At 40.4% G+C, this 18,886-nt stretch overlaps 2 protein-coding genes across 3 annotated transcripts; both read right to left on the bottom strand.

Moving 5' to 3' along the window:
• Window positions 1-446: 446 nt before the first annotated feature.
• On the bottom strand, window positions 447-12,279 carry mxra8b (matrix-remodelling associated 8b). 2 transcript variants are annotated; one of them, XM_085782871.1, is made up of 10 exons: window positions 12,145-12,279; window positions 7,332-7,358; window positions 6,921-7,229; window positions 6,705-6,806; window positions 5,509-5,970; window positions 2,773-2,931; window positions 2,565-2,595; window positions 1,873-1,952; window positions 1,690-1,743; window positions 447-1,536 (listed from the first exon to the last, which is right to left on the bottom strand). In XM_085782871.1, exons 1-10 carry the CDS (start codon window positions 12,158-12,160, stop codon window positions 1,511-1,513), a joined length of 1,266 nt encoding a protein of 421 aa, XP_085638997.1. In that variant the 5' UTR covers window positions 12,161-12,279; the 3' UTR covers window positions 447-1,510. The 2 variants fall into 2 exon arrangements, with proteins under 2 accessions (XP_085638997.1, XP_085638996.1); XM_085782870.1 differs by lacking the exon at window positions 12,145-12,279 and having other exon boundaries at window positions 7,332-7,377.
• Window positions 12,280-13,594: 1,315 nt separating this feature from the next.
• Window positions 13,595-17,327, bottom strand: aurkaip1 (aurora kinase A interacting protein 1). The gene is made up of 4 exons (XM_085783161.1): window positions 17,205-17,327; window positions 15,784-15,891; window positions 14,857-15,323; window positions 13,595-13,788 (listed from the first exon to the last, which is right to left on the bottom strand). The coding sequence occupies exons 2-4, from the start codon at window positions 15,833-15,835 to the stop codon at window positions 13,672-13,674; spliced, it is 636 nt and encodes a 211-aa protein (XP_085639287.1). The 5' UTR covers window positions 15,836-15,891; window positions 17,205-17,327; the 3' UTR covers window positions 13,595-13,671.
• Between the last annotated feature and the right edge of the window lie 1,559 nt (window positions 17,328-18,886).

Here is an 18,886-nt window from a genome sequence, read left to right as displayed (position 1 = left end):
ATGGGGATAATTCCTACATACAGTATTATACCTTTAAGGGTCTATTAAATGTTGGATAAGTCTCTATATAATTACCACTGAGGGAAATTATTATAATTAGAGCTCAGACACTTATACAATAATCACTTATAGGATTCTAAGTGCTTCATTATTACCACCCTGATAATCAATAGGTGGTTATCTTGTGCTGCCATAGTATATACATTGTCTACTACTGCACTGATATAACTGCACTTTTATAAAATAATCACAATGTAAAGTAGTTCATTTTCTGCTTCACTCATTTCTCTATTAAAGAAATACAATGGTTGATAATTACTTACCTCAAATCTCTCTCCTTTTATGTGATTATTAGTACAATATCATGTAGATATTCACATGTCATAGCCTATATGTGGGTTAATCATTAATGCATCTAACAAAGTCTGTGACTGCTGTTGTGAATATTTGATAGAAGAACTATTTTATTAGAGGAGACCAACATTACAGTGTGCGCAAGAGAGCGAGACAGAGAGAAACAAAGGGGGTCAGGGCTACACTTTGTGATTTAGCATTATACTGTACCGAGACACTTCCTCCTCCTCCTCCTCCTCCTCCTCCTCCTCCTCCTGCTGCTGCTGCAGCGAGCCTCAACAACATGTATCATCAACCAGCAGCTGTAGTCATGAAAGTTCAGTGTTTTATAAACCAGGACACTCTGGACACATGATGCATGATGCAAACAAGTGCTGCACAGCCCATCAAAAAACTACATGAATGGTTAAAAGTTTGTTCTGTTTTTCCTGAGTTTCTGTAAACTGAGCCTTTAAGTCCATGGTCCTCAAATGTCACTATTTATTATCAATAAACACATTGATTCCCAGAGATTTTAGATCCATTTGGAAGGGAAATATTTAAAAGGAAATACCGTATAACAAATTGTTGAATTTCTTTTGTCACTTTGTCAACACAGTAGAGATTAGTTGTTTTAAAAAAAAGCTTCTTATTCCTTACTATCTGTACCTAGAAATGTGTTTGTTTTTTTCCAAACACTGTCAACTTACAGTAAAGTAAAGTTTGAAATGTGCTGCAATATCTTGGAAAAATTAAAGTACAGCAGAGTTTGTGCAAAAGAGTCAAATTTCAACAACAATTAAGAAGAAGAAGAGCTGTGAGCCTGCAGTTCTGTAAGCATGCACAGTACACGTTAAACATACTTTAATGGACAGCATGCATTTTAATTAAAAAAATGTTTTTCTTTTTTTCTAAAAAAAAAAAAAAAAAAGTATAATAAAAAGAAAATGCAAACGTAATGATCAAGTAAATGTTTAACCTTATTGTTACAACAGCTGGTGAAAATGCAAGTTATATAAAATACAAATTAAAAAACAAAGTGGAAAAGCTTAATGTGCTAGAATTACAGCAGAGGGAGCATTCCTCTTGTCCTTTCCTGGGTTTACGCCTGTTTTTCTCCGTCTCCTCCTCCTGTGTTTGCTCTGGACCTGCCAGCAGCATCTCACAAATATCACGCTCACTTCCACAGCTTCCCTTCAAAGTCTGAGGGACGAGGCGGGAGAGAGAGAGAGAGAGAGAGAAAGAGAGACGACATCGTATCAATAACACACACCATCTTATCTCAAGCTGCACTGACTGACTGACTCAGTTGGAGACATTGCATTTACTTTATCTAACTGCAGAACGCTGGCTCACCCTTATTGCAGTCTTTGGCCATATCTCTCTCTTTCAGTAGGTTGTTTTTGTAGTCTGTGGATTGTAGCAGGCGTTAAAGGTTACGAGAGAGAAAGATACACCTTTATATTTTGATTTAGGTAGATGATGTGTGTGTGTGTGTGTGTGTGTGTGTGTGTGTGTGTGTGTGTGTGTTTACTCCACCTGAATTCAGTGGTTCTTGGTTACAGGTCCTCAGCTCTGTGCAGTCTAATGACACTTCTCCTCCACTGTACACACTCCCTCTACACAAAGAGAACAACATTTGCTTTAAAACCCTCTTGTTGTTGTTCTCCTGGGTCAAGGAAGGAAGGAAGGAAGGAAGGAAAGACAAAGGGAAAGATGTGAGGAAAAAAGGAAGGGGAAAAGGAAGCAAAGATAGATGGAGGGAGGGAACAGATTGGGTTAATTGGGTCAAAAAGGAAGGAAGAAGTAAGAACGAAGGGAAAGAAGGAAGGGAGGGAGGGAAAAAGGATTGTGGAAAGAAGGAGAGAAAGAAAGATGGGGGGAGGGAACAGATTCATTCGAGGAAGGAAGAAGAAGGAAGGAAGAAGGGAAAGAAGGGAGGAAAGAAGGAAGGAAAGAAAGATGGAGGGAGGGAACAGATCAGGTCAATTGGATCAAATGAGGAAGGAAGAAATAAGGACAACAAGAAGGAAGGAAGGAAGGAAGGAAGGAAGGAAGGAAGGAAGGATTGTGGAAAGAAGGAAGGGAGAAAGGAAGGAAAGAAGGTAAGAAGTAAGGATGGAGGAAGGGAACATATTGAGCATATTGACCCAGAAGGACAACAGGAGGGTCAAATTGGGTTGAATTTATAGGAGAATTAGTATTAAATTCACATTATAGTAACGTCTTACCGTTCATATCTTCGCACCTCGTAGTCCATCCCTTAAAAAAAAAAGTAACACACACACTGAGTCCATAAAATATAACCCTTGCAACAGCAACCATAACGAGTATGCTTTTAAAAAAAATAATAATTATAGAGTACAAGCAAGTTGTCAGGAAGAGGGTGATTTATGGGATGCATGCACACATAAACACACACACACACACACACAATACCTCTCTTTTTGCGTCGTCGTGTCAGCACGATGACGGCGACGACGATGAGCGCCAGCAGGATGAAGGTTCCCAGGAAGTAGCTCATATGCTGCAAGAGGAAGGTGCGATGCTCGGGGAGGATGACGTTCACCACCCGAGGACTCTCCACCTCCTCCGTCCCTGAGGGAAGAAGAAAAAAAAAAAAGAAACAATCAAAAACGACACCGACCAAACACACAACAAAAAATATTTCACATCGTAAATAAATAAGCGCACTCAACTGAAGTGCTGCAACAATGTGGAGGTTTGAAGGTCGTATTTCAGCAGTGATGTATTGGGGTTGTTACAGCGGATTAATTTAATGGCAATAAACATGGATGGAAATGAAATATATTTCCATATAACCAAATGATTTTTCTTTTTTTTTTTTTTTATTCCCCCTGAGGCTTCTTATTTTTCTTTGGAAGTCGCGAAGCCAGAGGAGACAGGAGGAGGGTAGAGCAGGAGTTAAATGTCAAAATGCAGCTTGGCAGTAATGACTTCCAGACCTGATGTCATGCAGCTGTTATTTTTTTTTCTCCCTCTCCCTCTCTCACTCTCTCTCGCTTTTCACAGAAAAACACAGGCTGACCAGAGGGAGAGGAGGAGAAGTGTGAGGATCGAGACTAAATGCTGTAATGTGGTTTTTTTGTCTGTGTGTCTGTATTCGTTTTCCATTTTGGACTTTTTTCCTCCGTCATCTCTCGCATTAAAAAAAAAACACAGAAGTCTTAGTTTCTACATCGGATGGAAAATAAATCAGTGAAACTTTGAGCAAAAAGAGTCTGACAGGCTCAGTCAGAGTGAATATCTCTAGTTTTTACTGCAGGCAGCAGCTGTTTGTGTATGTTCTCAAGATCATTGACAATAATTATTTAAAGTACGACACGTACAGAAAATACATACTGCAAAACCATATAAACTACAAACAGCAGCCTGTCTGCTATAATCACAGTGAACTGTACAGAATAACCATGTTTACAGAGCTGCTGCTGCTGCTGCTTCTGCTTCAGCGTCTCCCTGGATTTAAAAGCACTAAATAGATCACAGGAACATTTTTTTAATCTTTTCCTCTTGAATATTTTCACTCTCTGGTCTCTCATTAAGCTGTTAAGTTGGACACTACTACAATCAAACACCACTGAGGCAGAATATGCAATGTACCATCTCTGACTTGTGCTTTCAAATCCAGCCAATCATAAACCTAACCCACTTCCTAAGAGAGAGAGAGAGAGAGAGCTTGGTGGTAATTATCGCCTGTCATTGTTTAATGTACCTAATATGCATGAAGCTACAAAGATGCATCCAAGGTCATTGTGTCTCTCCAGCGCTTTAACTGTCACAACCAGAGCTGCAGCCGTGTTGTCCCAGCAGTCGTCCCGTTTCCCATTTTTCCTTGACAGATCTGACAAGTGTGCACATGTAAACGGTTGTTTCACATATGCTGCTCAGAGGTTAAACTGTCTTTTTTTCTTTCTTTCTTTTTTTTTGTCTTTCCTGCTGGATATGCGTCATCATTTGCAAGTCAATGAACTTCAGCAAAGCGTCTTCATTATTATCAAAGATAAAGATTTATGCTGAACTGCTGACAGCTCACGAAACGCCTCCTCCTCCTCCTCCGCAGCAGCAGCAACAGCGATGGAAGAAATAATGTTGTGCTCTTTCTTGTCGTAAATAATTACAGCAATGAAGTGAAAAAGCTCATATGTCATTTGTAATTTCAGATGATCGGCGGTGCCTGAGGGTGAGAGAGCGAACAAACGTCTTGGTCTTAATGCACCAGACAAGATCGGCAGGCGTGTGAAGAAGTGAAATTCCTGCCTACCATTGATCCACATGTGCATTTCTTCACAACGCACTTTAAAGGGCTATTAAATTGGCTGTCATTTCCTTTAAAGAGGGAGGAGGATCTATAGTCTGACACATACCTACATCCCCTCCCCGCACTTTGCTCTTTCATGCCCCAGATGTTGAACAGATGTATCCAACTTCCTTTCACTGCTTAACCAGAGGCTGATACACATCGGCGTCCAGAAGCGGGCCAGAAACTCAGAGCAAAAGATGGATAAACAAAAACTGGAGATACAGTCTCGACAGTCTAGACAAGTAGTTGGTTGGCTTCTTTTTAAGAAAATGGGGTCAAGCAGAGGAAATAACACAAGAGATATCCACCACTGCCTCAATTACTGGCTGTTTGGAGCCCACTCCTCTGCTCAGTGTACTTTAAATGTCTCCAGCTGTAAATGTAAAAAAAAAAAAAAAAAAAAAAGTTGGCAAAGAAAACTAGACCATTTGCACTGCTGCCAATTTTAAGTTATTTACTGTAGACAGCTTCTCATGTCAGATGAAAACCCTCAAACTCTGCAACTTTAACAGTCTTTCTTTCTTTCTTCTTCCTTCTTAGTTCCTTTCTTTCTTTCTGTTTTAGTTAAGACTCTGCATTCCTTCGGCCTCCTCCCTCCCTCATCAGCTCAAACACAAAAACAGGGAGGGCTGCGAAGAAACTGGCGAGCAGAGGAACTGATTTAACTGACCAACTATGCCTATAAATACAACAAAAAAGAACAAACCCCAGCAGCAGTGTTCTCACTCCACGTATAAATGCAGCCAAAGAAACCATATGGGGAAAAACATTTACCATTTACCAGTGTCTGGAAAAACTAAGCTCTGGTGTGTGGTGTGTTGTTGTATTTTTTTTTAAAATTCTGAGTGGCTTACTTGGTTCTGGCTCATCTTTCTGGAAAACCCTGGGTGCCGTCGTGGGCGCGGGAGGAAGCGGCGGTCCCACGGTCAGCCGGAAGATGCGTCTCTCGTGCAGACCGCAGTAGTGGTGGTGGAGGTGGCAGGAGTACAGGCCCCTGTCCACGGGCTTCAGGTCGGCGATGGACAGCGAGAAGTCCCCTAACGTGAAGGCGTCCTCGGCCACGCTCATCCTGCTCTGGGTGAAGAGCAGCCCGTAGTCCCGGCGCTCTCCGGAGGCGTAGAGGTCCACGAGGCGGTCGGCCTTGTCGGGACGCACTCCCGGGGCCTGGAAGTCCCAGTGGGCCACCTGCTGCTGGTCCTCCTGCAGACCCTCCCTCCACAGCGGCCGCCGGTTCACGCACGGCAAAACCACGGAGCTGCCCAGCAACACCACGAACACCGTCTTCTCGCCGTCCCAGTAACGCTTCTCTTTCCGAGCTGGAAACATACAGTAAGAGTGGGGAAATACATTGTTGTTGTTGTACAAGGTATTTGATGCAACACATTTAACAGATTGACATTAAAGGGATAGTTCAACATTTTGGCAAACTGGCCCATAATCTCTATAGTCTTAATAGCAGTAAGTTTGTTACCTTTGTCGGTGCAAGCTGATTTTAGAACGGCGGAGCAGAGCCGTGAGCTGCTCAGAGCTACACTACAGAGGCTCATGGAACAACTCCAAAACGCTCTGGTGGACAAGTTGTGACCTACACATTCACCACGCTATGACATAATAACAGAACGTTACCAGACAGAGTTGTTTTAGAGGTAAATACAGAGACTGCTTGATGAAAAACTGCCCTCTGACAGGAACGCGCATCAGCGGTTTTGCATGAATTTACCTCTAAAACAACTCTGTCTGGTAACGTTCTGTTATTATCTCACAGCGTGGTGAATGTGCAGGTCACAACTTGTCCACCAGAGCGTTGTGGAGTTGTTGGATTGTGTATTTGATGAGTTTGATGAGGGAAACCAAGAAATCCCATGAGCCTCCGTAGCGTAGTTCTGAGCAGCTCACGGTTCTGCTCCGCCATTCTAAAAACAGCTTGCACCGACAATTAAAGGTAACGAACCTACTGCTAAAACTATAGGGATTATGGCAATGGGCCAATTTGCCAAAATGTTGAACTATCCCTTTAACAGATTGACATTAAAGTATAAAGAGGCCTCACGTGATTTTGTGACATTGAGCTGGACTTGAATGGACTGGTGAATCTGGCAGTAATGATGGTGGAGATTACAAGTGTAAACTCCTTTGTCAGTGGTGACCACATCTGGAAAAGAAAAAGCATCCAGACAGCTGTGAGATGAAATAATAAATCCATGAAGAGAGAAATGTTTTTTTGTGTGTTGTCTCTGGATGGAGAATAAAATAAAAAAAGTCTCACTGTTGATGATGAGAGAGAAGTTGCCGTCACTGAAAGCAGAGTCGGGGAGAGAGATGCGTTCTTTGTTGTACTGGTTGTAGACCCTCTGACGGGCTCCGGGGGACATGTCCAGGACTCGCTCTACTGAATACTCTGGGCTGCTGCGGACCAAGTCCCAGTGCACCACCCTCTGACGGTCCTTCAGCGTGTCGCGGGTCCACACCATGCGGGGGCTGTGGCACGGCAGCACGGCCTTGGATCCCGCAGGGAGCGTGATGTTCTTCGCCTCCACCACCACACCGAGGCTGGTGCTGGTGCCTTGACCCCATGCTGTTACACAAAGAAACAAGAAAAAAGAGCCACATGTGCTCAGAGAGAATGACAGAAAAAAGCAGCATGAAGCAGAAGTTACAGAACATAAAAATGTCTTACCTCCTGGCATGAAGAGCACGGCAACAACTGAAACAGACAAAGACATGAACGATAAGCCAAAGGAAAAAAAAAAAAAACAAGGTTTGGGAGGCTGGAAAGTTTCTGTTTGACCTGGATTGACCCAACCAGTGAAAGACTTCAGCATTAGACTGACTGTGGGTTCAGCGAGAGGACTGTTTACAGTAACTAAAAACCCCAGAAACAAGGACGTGGCAAAAAAAAAAAAATCTGAGAGAGAGAGAGAGAGGGGGAGCAAGATTTCAAGAAGTTCTGCGTCAACTATATTCTCTGCAAATATATTTTGTTTGTTGTTTTCTCGGGCTGGAGATAGGAAATTTTCCTGCAGAGCGTTTGCTATTTCTAATGCACTTTTCCCACAGTGCTATTTCGTAGTCTGTTTACTGAAAGGCCGCCGCACCGGCAGAGACGCACATACAGCCAAAGCATACAGAGGCTCTATTCATCCTGGCTGCTGCTGGCCGGTTGCAGGGCCGTGATCCTGAGGGGGATGAAGAAGCAGGCGGCTGTTCAGCTTCACTTCAGTCACACTACCTGGTGTCAAAAGTCCAGGGACATGACCACCAAACACCTGTATTTTTACTGCACTGGTAATGGGCCACTGTGAGGCTGCAGGCTTTTTAATGCACCAAATGTGTGAATACACCCAGTGTGTTACAATCTTACATCTGACATATATTACAGGTTTGATTAATTAACACTTTTTTTTTTCAAAGTGCATCATGTGCAAACTAAACAATGTGCGCAATAAATGCCTATAGCCCCAGTATGTAACTTATTTGGCTTTTTATTAGCAAAAATCAAATATTGCTCTCATAAATACGTATTTCACTGAAGTCGAATCACACCCGCTTACAAATGAAAGCTTTCTCGTAGATACTTGTTTATCCTGTTACATGTAGCGTCTGTTGTCTGTCTGACGTCTGCCCGATTTCACGTGAATGCAACATCAAGAGATATGCAACCGCACCGCTAGATGGGGGGAATTCCTACACATTATACCTTTAAGAGAAGGATTCAAGTAAAAAACAAAACCAGCAAAAAAAAATTGCAGACGTGTTTCAAGAGGAGTTTTAAAAGATTTTGCTGACTCAGCAAAACTCAATTTCCTCAGGCCGGTCATTAGAGCATCGAGGCCTTGACTGTAAAACACTCTCCACCCCCAGCCGGGCCCAGTGGGACGGGGCGGCTAAGAGACCCACGGGCCTGAGGCTCATACAGTGAAGTCAAAACAACAAACGAAGACAGACAGTGCAATCAATTAGATATCAAAATCAATTCTTAAGAATGTTAGTGTGAATAAAAGTGATGTGATGTGGAGCTGAGTTGTTGTTGATCAATAGATTTTTAGTCAAGGCAAATAAAACCTTGAGAAGTTTCAAACTAGGCATCTCTACTTTACTGGAGTATTTCTATTTTGTGCCAGTTTTACTTTTAATTCGCAACATTTCACACTGGAATATCATGTTTTACTTAAAGAAGAGGAGATCAATTTGCCATTTGTGCACAAACCAAACAGTGCAGGCACATAGGAATTATTCTGCAGGGCTCTCTTACTAAGTTAAAACACACAGAAAGGCACATAGTAAGTAAAAAACATAATAAAATACTATCACTTTAAAAAAAAACCTTCATCTATGTCTATTTGACAGCTTGGCCTGTTAAAATTTTTCTTATAAAAACATGTAATGGCTTTATAAAGTCTAATGCACTGTTATGGACCAACGCCTGACAGAACTGTGTTTAAAGTAATAAAAATTACCTGCACTTACTGTCCAACTAAAACAATAAAAACCTCTACAGAATAATAAACCGCTCAGAGAAGTGCATATGTTATCACTGACACCTTAAAAAAAAGTGTTTGATGCAGGTAGAGAGACCCAGTCCTTCCTGCAGCTGTTTTCCTCATCTGCCTGCACATGGTTGATTCGCTGGGTGTGAACAGAGGCAGCAGACACGTGCAGAGAGGTTTCATTTCACCCCATCTGAATAATAATAATAATTCACTGGAAAGCATGCTTCTGTGTGTTTTTTTATGCAGCGATTTGAACCCAGCAGTGATTCCTTAAGTATGCATGCATCGATATATAATAACACTGCAAGCTGAGAGAAATGATTTCACCACACACACACACACACAGTGGCATCAGAGAGGAGAGACCTCATGCTGGAAAACTTCAGTGGGTTTTTCTATTGAAGGGTATAAACTTTCCCGCAGAAGGTAAAACAAAGTGTCCCAGCCCCTGTAATTTTCTCTCATCTCTCCTCCAGACACACAGACTGCTGCTGCTGCATGGCTGGTGACTCACACTAAAGACTTAACAATGTGCTTCTGAATTACCAGTGATAATAACAGACATTTAGCAAATGACCTGCAAAATCACTGAAGTCACACACACAGGGAGAATCACTCAACGCACACAGAGTGTCGTCCCTCAGGTGAAGCTAAAGACGGTTTTATAGGAATGACTCAAACAAGTCCACTCAGCATATTTTCTGTGATTCGTGTGTGTGTGTTGTGGGTGTGTTAAGTTTACTCACAGCTCTGTCACAGGTCGTCGGGAATAAATCGAATAAATGTGTGCAGCTGCTGCAGACTCAGCGAAACACACAAAGATACATTCAGAGGTCTGGGGTTGAGTCTTGTTGACTTTTTTTTTTTAGCAACATGAAGTAACTTTCCATTGTGCTGAGGTAGAAGAAGGTAACTGAGTATATTATTTACATAAGTCGTGGATGAAGAAACTGTTTGAATATTTCTATTTCCATCCCAAAAGGTGCAGTCAGGCAGACGGCCGTCGGCAAACCAACCGGATGTCATTTTACTCACTGAGGGAAATAGAAGACAGTAAAACGTGGGTCAGGTAAACAATAGCCTACGACATCACCATGACAACATATTGTCACGCCTGTATTGTTTACATAGACCCTTGTTTATCCTGTTACATGCAGCTTCTGTTGTCTGTCTGACATCTGCCCGATTTCACGTGAATGCAACATCAAGAATACGTTCTGATAGGCAACGGCACCACTAGATGGGGGTAATTCCTACATATTATACCTTTAAAGTAAGTTTTTCCTTTTCAGATTAACATTTAACAAACAAAAACGATGATAACCGCATGAAAAAACGATTTAAAAAAAAGATTAGAGACAAATCCAGCGAATTAAAACAAATCTGACCTTGTTTTTTATCTGCTTTTCCTCCCATTTTCTCCTGTTTATCTCCTGACCAAAGAATTTTATCTCAACCACAAGAGGGGCCCTGCATCCAAGCTGGGAACCACAACAGTGAGTGTAAAGTACAGTCACATTGGTATTTTTCTACAGAACATGTAGGTTTCTAGTTTTGATTCTTTAGTACCTTTACTGAATAGAGGATGTTTACTTGGAGAATGTCAAGGGTCTGAGTGTTTCCTCCTCCTCCATTCTCATTATCGGCCTGATGATGAGTTAAACTTCTTGAGTAAGAAATTGGGATATGTAGGCTACATCATGTCCACCTGTGGAGAATTAAGCACTGCTTTTTTTATTATGCAACAAAGGCAACTTCGTCCTCCAACAAGATGCTGGGAGGAGAAAGTGTGTGTGGGAAACTTTTTCCTCAATAAAAACTCTTCTGTTCTGCTGAACACAATGGGTTCAACATTTTATGGGAACTTTCCTGAACACAAACATGTTACTTTACTGTGACTTACTGTTACTGTTATTTTCTGCTTCAAATGAGTACATATACGTTTATAATCTTATTTCCCCCCCTCCTCTCCATTGCCACGTTGTTTGTGCCCGTTAATTAAAACAGGGGTCGATCATAAACATGGTTGGAGTGGTAATCCCCCTCCTCCTCCTCCTACATACGCAGCCCACTCCGGGTGAAACACTCATTACTGACACATATAATGAGTGGCTGCAGCGGGATTGTGCTGACTCCTCAACTCAGACCGCAGATAACTAGAAACACATTGGGCTGAAGCCATAAAAAAGAAAAATCCCACATACACACACACACACACACACACACACTGTAACAGTCCATGTCAACAAGCCGCGACTAGTCACAGCCGCGGTGCGTTCAGTGTCTGCACTGGCCATGTATTTTATCCATGCTCCATCCATGAGAATCAAAATAAAAGTTGTCGAAAACACTATAAAATCTTGAGAAACATTACTTGCACAGGAAGTAGTGTTTAAGGTGAGGAAGGAAGGAAGGAAGGAGGAAGGAAGGAAGGATGAAAAACTGAAAAAGTGTACCAATACAATATAAGTAATTTATAATGTCGATAATAATAATAAAAGAACTCACTTTTTGATCAACAGTTAATAGAAAGCCTGTATAAATAGGTTAAATAAATAAACAAAGGAAATAATCTGCTTTTCGAATTCTTTTTCTTATATTAAATTATATATTTAGCCTACTGCAACTACAAAAACTTTCAGAGGCCCAATACAAAGACTGTAAACGGGTCAAAAACTCAACAGAAGTATAAAAAAGTCCTGGATTTACCAATTGACATTCATGTCGCAGGTAAAACCAGCAGAAAAATGATTAATTATTTCAAGTCAACATTAAAATTTACAATGCAAATACTTTTTTTTCTTGTTTTTATCGGGTGGCCTGGTGTTAAATTCACTTCCAGAGAAAAACATCTGCGGCAGAGGAGAACAGAGAACCGAGCAGCTTTTCTTTCGGCTTTCGTTTCTAACCTGGATCCAATTATAGGCCGACACAAAGAAAAAGTTCCCTCAACTTATTTTTCCTCCTTTACAAAATGCATCAAAACAGTGGAGAACTTACTGTGCAGGAGGATCATGATGAGCTGCGTCTGTAGTTCACGGAGCTGACAGCCGATCAGACTGGATGAAGCCTGTCAAAGGTGGCAGGGTGAGCATCAACTGATAATAATGATAAAAGACTCGGATGCGCATGCAGTTGTGACCGCGCGGCTGCAGCAGCTGGAGCTCCGTGTTGTTGCGTCTCCTCAGCCGCCGCGCGAGGAGGCTCCAGTGGCTCCGCCCCCCCGAGAGACGGAGACGATGAAACCCAACACCTTTACTGCTGCTTTGTGCAGCAACATGGAAGACATGCAACTGTAAAAACTGCAAAGGTTTGGTAGAAAACTATAGCACAAACACATGAAAAGGCTTTAAAATCCACCGTTTAAATATAAACTTGAACTTTTTCATCACTCTCACTTTTTGAAACGAAGATAGGACAAAGCACAACAATACCTAAGGCATCACACTATATATGTGTTCCCATTCTTTATACTTAAAGAGGACAACAGACCGAAGCTTGATTTTAAACATACATTTGCAAGGCTAAGCTTAAAATAAATGTGTTTTTCTGTTGCAGGTGTAAAACTATGGCATTCACAAAGCAAGGAACTGAAAAGTTGTATAAGTATATCTCAGTTTAAATATAAAATATTTTAAAAAAGAAAAAATAAGCGCCTACAAAAAAGGAGAAAGGGAAAAAAGAAAAGATAGATAGACGAGTGGTGTCCACTGCTATTTTGCTTGTTTGTTTTCTTGTTATTATTATTATAAGTTTCATCATCTTTAATATTTTGAAATATTGGTGTTGATAGTAAGCCAATGCAAATTTTCTTCATCCTGTTCCATTTAATTTATGGTGACTAGGTGACTATGTGTACATTATGTAAATATGTGCAACCATGTGTAGTATGTATACCATGAATGTGTGTTATGTTTTTTAGAAACCTGCCTTGGGACTGCGGCTGAAATTTAGCAGTTGTGCTAAGTCCGGCACATTTACACTGATACTTAATGCGTCAGTGTTGATGAATGTGCACTGTCCCAATTCAATAAATAAAGAAATGAAATGAATAAATCAAAAATTAAATGAAAACAACATACATATATAAATATTTTAAACCATAAGGATCCAAGCAAGTCCTTCCTCAGTAACTCCAGTTTTGATTTTTAATAAGTCTTGTTTCTCGATAAACGTGTTCAGGATGTTCTTTCACCTCGTGGCCCATTAAGAGGTTTTACTGCACTATTTAAATCTAATTGAAATAATTAAAGAGCTGCCTTAATCGTTAATGCTCTATTGTTCTAGTTGTGCCTATAAAATGACCTCTGACTGTGATAATTGCGGGTTGGCTGCATCTTTCTCAGACTTTTGCACTCTGCTGCCCTCCACAGTAAGAACAGGATAAAGGTCAGGTCGGCTGTTTGATGTATTGTTCAAAGAATAAAAAGAAACTGCAGCACAACATGTATTGGGGCTTGACACATTTAGATCTTTATTAGATTATGTACACTTTGTTTACAAATGACTGTACTTCTTTTCTGCCTCTCACTGCCTCCTGTTGCCGTGGTGTTTGATGAAGATCTTCGGTGTGGTCCATCCCTCCGGAGCCTTCTTCAGTCCAGCCTGCGTCCAAATCCTCTTCAGGTCGTCCTCAAATCGTCTCTGCGCAGGACAAAGACACACAGACACACATGTTAATATACAGTATATATAGTGAACACATGTTTCACTATATAAAGGAAAACTGTGATGAAATTAGAGTTAATTCTTCAAATAATAAACACTTAACCCTCCTGTTGTCCTTCTGAGTCAATCTGGTCCCTTCCTCCATCCTTCCCTTTTCCCTTCCTTCTTTCCACAATCCTTTTCCCCTCCCTTCCTTCCTTCCCTTCGTCCTTACCTCTTCTTCCTTCCTCTTTTAATCCAACTGACCTGATATGTTCCCTATCCATCCATCTTGCTTTCCTTTCCTTTTCCCTTCCATCTTTCCTCCCTTCGTTGCATCTTTTTCCTTCCTTGAACGAATCTGTTCCCTCCCTCCATCTTTCTTTCCTTCCTTTCATCCTTAGTTCTTCCTTCCTTTTTGACCCAATTGATCCAATCTGTTCCCTCCCTCCTATCTTTCCTTCCTTCTTTCCTCCCATCTTTCCCTTTGTCCTTCCCTCCTTCCTTACTTCTTTCCCTTCGTCCTTACTTCTTCTTCCTTCCTCTTTTGATCCAACTGATCTGATCTGTTCCCTCCCTCCATCTTTCTTTCCTTCCCTTTTCCCTTCTTCCTTCCTTGAACCAATCTTTTCCCTCCCTCCATCTTTCCTTCCTTTTCCCTTCCTCCCTCCCTTTGTTCCCTTCATCCTTACTTCGTGACCCAATCTTTTCCCTCCCTCCATCTTTCCTTCCTTTTCCCTCCCTCCCTTCGTTCCCTTCATCCTTACTTCGTGACCCAATCTGTTCCCTCCCTCCTATCTTTCCCTACTTTTCCCTTCCTTTTTTCCTCCCATCTTTCCCTTTGTCCTTCCTTCCTTCTTTCCCTTCATCCTTCCTTCCTTCCTTGACCCAGGACAGGAGGACAACAGGAGGGTTACATTTATTTTTTGGTGATTCAAGCTAAATGCTGTAATCAATGGTCATTTTCTCATCAAACTATCACATGTGATGCTGAAAAGAACATTAACAACAGTATAAAATCATCTGACTCATGAATGCGATCTGATCCCCATAGAGAGAACTCACCTGCTTCTTCTTCCCTCGGCTCTCCATCACTCTCTTCCGCAAGAACTTCATCCGTTTTTGCAGCTTCCTGTATTTATGCCGGTTCATCTTCCTCCGTCTGATCTTCAGAACGTTCTTACAGCTAAGCGGCGCCGCCGAGCCGCTCTCGGCGCCGTCGTCCAACACGGGGACGGAGATGGGCGGCAGCACCTTCTCCTCCAGCAGCTGCACCTCCTCCTGCGGCTGAGGAGCCTCCAGCAGCGGAGGCAGCGAGTAGCGTAGCGAGAGCCAGCTCTCCAGAGGACTTACTGACAGTTTACGTGGCACCAGCGCCTCGTCCAGTTCGGGCTCGAGCTGCGTCCATCGCGGAGGAGCTGTGTTGTTCGCTGGCGTCGAGTAGTTTCTCTGTTGCTGTTTGAGTGAAAAGCAGGAAGAAGACGGAGCAACTCGATGTACACAGCCTTTCAAAATGTCTCCATGAGGTGAACCTGCATGGGAAGAACAAAGAAAATGTGCCATTTATGAATAGGTCAAATTCAGATAGATAGATAGATAGATAGTAGATGGATAGAGAGAGAGAGAGAGAGAGACCGACAGACAAACAGATATATATAAAGACAGACAGACAGATAGATACGTAGATAAAGAGAGAGAGAGACAAACAGACAGACAAACAGATATATAGAAAGACAGACAGAGAGACAGACATGTTTTACCTAATTGTTTTTCTTTTTGTTTTTGTTTATTTGTCTGTTTGGTTTTGTCTTGTCTTTTGTTTCTTTTGTTTTCTGTACTGTCCGTTTTGCATTATTGTTTTGTGGAATGTATGTTTGTATGTTGTATGTGTACTTGGGACCGCCTCGAAAATGAGATGCTGCATCTCAAGGGGCTATCCCTTAATAAATTCAATTCAGACAGACAGACAGACAGACAGATATTAATACTTACAAGTTGCTCTGCGTAGTAGACTGACACAAGGGATGACCTTTGAAGTAAACATGGTTGACGATCATCCAAACAAAGTCATCAGGAATGATGGTTGAGTGGTCACCTGCCCTGTGGACGTGAGAAAATAACTGTGTTAGTTTTATCATGAGATCATCGGATTATCATAATCTGACAATTGTTACATCAATTAATAATAGGACATTTACTTTCATGATCAGTTAATTAATTGCGTTAAAATGTGATGCACAATTTGCTAGAGCACAACTAGAAATATCAAATAAGATATTATGTGACCGTCAAAACTAAACAGTTTTCAGTTTACTACAGAGTTACACAGTGAAGAACAATAAATTCTCACATTGTAAGATTTCAGAAAATTATAAAGTTGGTTTTTACTCTACAAGTGTTGCTGACTGAGCTGGCGTCCAATCAGAACCTGGAACCTTAAAACGGCATTGATTTGAAATCTGTAATCTGTACTAATACGTAAATTATTAACATAATGGATAAATTATAGCATTTTAATCAAACAATTGATTATGTGACTAACAGTTACAGCTCTAACTTCGACTCTCAGTCCTAACTTCACTTCATAAAGAAAACTGGGCTGTGATTGAGAGCTCAAGAATAAAAGTTTATTTTATAGACAATTAAACACTTAAAACTTAACAAACAACATAACATCCAAAGGAATTGCATATATTAGGCTATACAAAGCAGTGAAGGAGAGCAACAGTAAATCCCTCAGTGGGGAATCTGAAACTACACAATGGGTTGATTTTTTGTACCAATAAGTCACTTAAACACTTATTAACAAGATAAATGACCAATCACTTGACTAATCTACATTAGTTTAAAGATAGATTAAATGGATGATCCTGTAAATCAAACTTGATTCCAGTTTTTTGAATACAAACACATCTATTTCTCAGTTTTACAGTATTATAAACTAAATTCTCGTCAGGCTTTGAAACATTGGTTCGTTCAAATATTTGTCTATTGCGGTGAGAAACTTGAAAATGACTTTTATCATTGTAAACACACGATAATACTTATGTCTGTCAACGTGCACATCCTCTGGATTAGGTTAGCCGACATAAGGTAGCTGGCCGACGGAGGTTTAGTCCTTAGCAACAATAAAGTCATGAAACACACGGATGCTGATGAGATAATATTAATGAATGGATCAATATTAACACAAAACGTTCAGATATTTAAATAGCTGCAGGGTTTTCCCGGTCATGCAGCCTTGTAGCGTCCGGGTTGATGCTAACGCTAGCTAGCAATGTAGCTCCGCTTTGGGACGTTTAAAGTAAAGAAAATCATCATTAATAAGTGAAATATACAGATGTGTCTGCTAACAACTGTATAACAACACAAACACAGTTAATATATCATTAAAAAAAATAATGTTACGTTACCTATTTCTGCTGTGACCGGGTTTCTTGTCTTCAATGTGACTCCAGCAGAAGCCGAGCGAGCTCCGGTCGGTGCAACAGGAACCTGCTCCGCTTCCGGTTTCTCGGAGAGAAGAAAGGTTCCGCGGGAGAAAAAAAATACGTACTACATAAAAAAAACTAACAAACAAAGGATTATCCTTTTAAATAAAAGCAACAACAATAGTGCTAAAAATGAATATTGAGTTTGACTCTCCTGTTTTTGAGGTCAAAGTTGTATTAAAAGGCCTCTTACTTATAACATTTACTTGACTATGACAAGTTGTGTTTATTTGCCAAGATTGGGAAAAAGGGCAGAACTTTTAGTCTAAGACTGAGCAGTAAAATACCCTTAAATTTTGTAATGAAATGAAATTTAGGATATACTACTACTACTACTACTACTACTACTACTTATACTATAATAGCCTACAACCTAAACCCCCACTTGCCTACTTGTAATAACAACAATGGTCATAATGATAATCACAAAAAATAACAAAATAACAGCAGGCCTAATGATAATTTTCACGTATGCAGGTTTTTTTGTAATCATTATTCTATGTCTATGAAATGAAAAACGTTGTAAATGACACGTTGTCATTGCATATTGTTCATAGGTTATGTAATATTACTGTATGAACCTGTGGTTAGTATAGCAACATACAGTTGATGAGTTGAAGGCTTTAATGACTCCACTGGAGGGCACCAACAATCTGAGTTACAGTAAGTTGCAACTGAAGGTGAGAAATGATCTTTGAATCCATTAATCGATGAAACAGACCATCAGTTTGCCTTATAGACGAGATCTGCACCTTCAGCACTGAAATTTTATCTTCTTATTAAAAGTGAAAAACTGAAACGTCACACAGACACACGTATTCAGACCTTTAAACTGACTCTTGGACTATAACTCAGGTTTCTGCCATTGTTATTGATCACCTTTGAGATGTTTCTGCACTTTGATTGGTCTGCATCTGTGGTAAATCCAGCTGATTGGACAAGATTTGGAAAGGTAATATAAGGCCTAAAATAAAGCCAAACATGCCCCTAATTATCATAATTCACCCATTTCCATATACAACATTTCCGGAGCTCAGCCAGAATGACCATCAGGTTCTTCGTCACCTCTCTTATCAACGACCTTCTCTCTTGGTCGTTGTACACATCTTCTATTCAATATTTATGGAGGCCACTGTGATTTGGGAAGATTAAATGCAGCCTTTTCGGTAACGCTTTATATTAAGGTCCTTGTAATAAGCATTAGTTAATAGGTAATAAGGCCCTTATAAGTGATTACAAGATGCTTATTAACATTATTATGCATTTATAAGACTATATATGTATTAATAGACTCATTATAATATAGTTAATAGCAGACTATAAGAGATTTATAATAACTTATAATAAACTTAGTTAACTGTTTGTTGATGCTTATGAACATTAATAAAATCCTTATGAGTATCTTATAATTGTTCATAATAACATTACACATATATTGACTCAACTAGCCCAATCATTATGTCTTTATTAATCTTAAGGTCTGTGTAATAAGCGTTAGTTAATAGGTAATAAGGCTCTTATAAGTGCTAACAAGTATTAATAGTCTCATTATAATATAGTTAATAGCAGACTATAAGAGATTTATAATAACTTATAAGAAACTT

Source organism: Trachurus japonicus, chromosome 7 (assembly GCF_045865225.1).
Source record: "Trachurus japonicus isolate A0001 chromosome 7, Traja_1.0".
Lineage (NCBI taxonomy): Eukaryota > Metazoa > Chordata > Actinopteri > Carangiformes > Carangidae > Trachurus > Trachurus japonicus.
Note: the sequence above shows the minus strand (reverse complement) of the source record. Positions and strands in the feature narration are given on the sequence as shown.

Excerpts from the sequence above, each read along its gene's own strand:
- mxra8b (XM_085782870.1), bottom strand. The coding sequence starts at position 7,377 with ATGTCTTTGTCTGTTTCAGTTGTTGCCGTGCTCTTCATGCCAGGAG. Across the intron at positions 7,230-7,331 it reads CGTGCTCTTCATGCCAGGAG|CATGGGGTCAAGGCACCAGC; the intron begins GTAAGACATTTT and ends TTTGTGTAACAG. Across the intron at positions 1,953-2,564 it reads GAGGTGCGAAGATATGAACG|AGGGAGTGTGTACAGTGGAG; the intron begins GTAAGACGTTAC and ends CTCTTTGTGTAG.
- aurkaip1 (XM_085783161.1), bottom strand. The coding sequence starts at position 15,835 with ATGTTTACTTCAAAGGTCATCCCTTGTGTCAGTCTACTACGCAGAGCA. Across the intron at positions 15,324-15,783 it reads TCTACTACGCAGAGCAACTT|GTTCACCTCATGGAGACATT; the intron begins GTAAGTATTAAT and ends CTTCCCATGCAG. Across the intron at positions 13,789-14,856 it reads GCCGAGGGAAGAAGAAGCAG|AGACGATTTGAGGACGACCT; the intron begins GTGAGTTCTCTC and ends TGTCCTGCGCAG.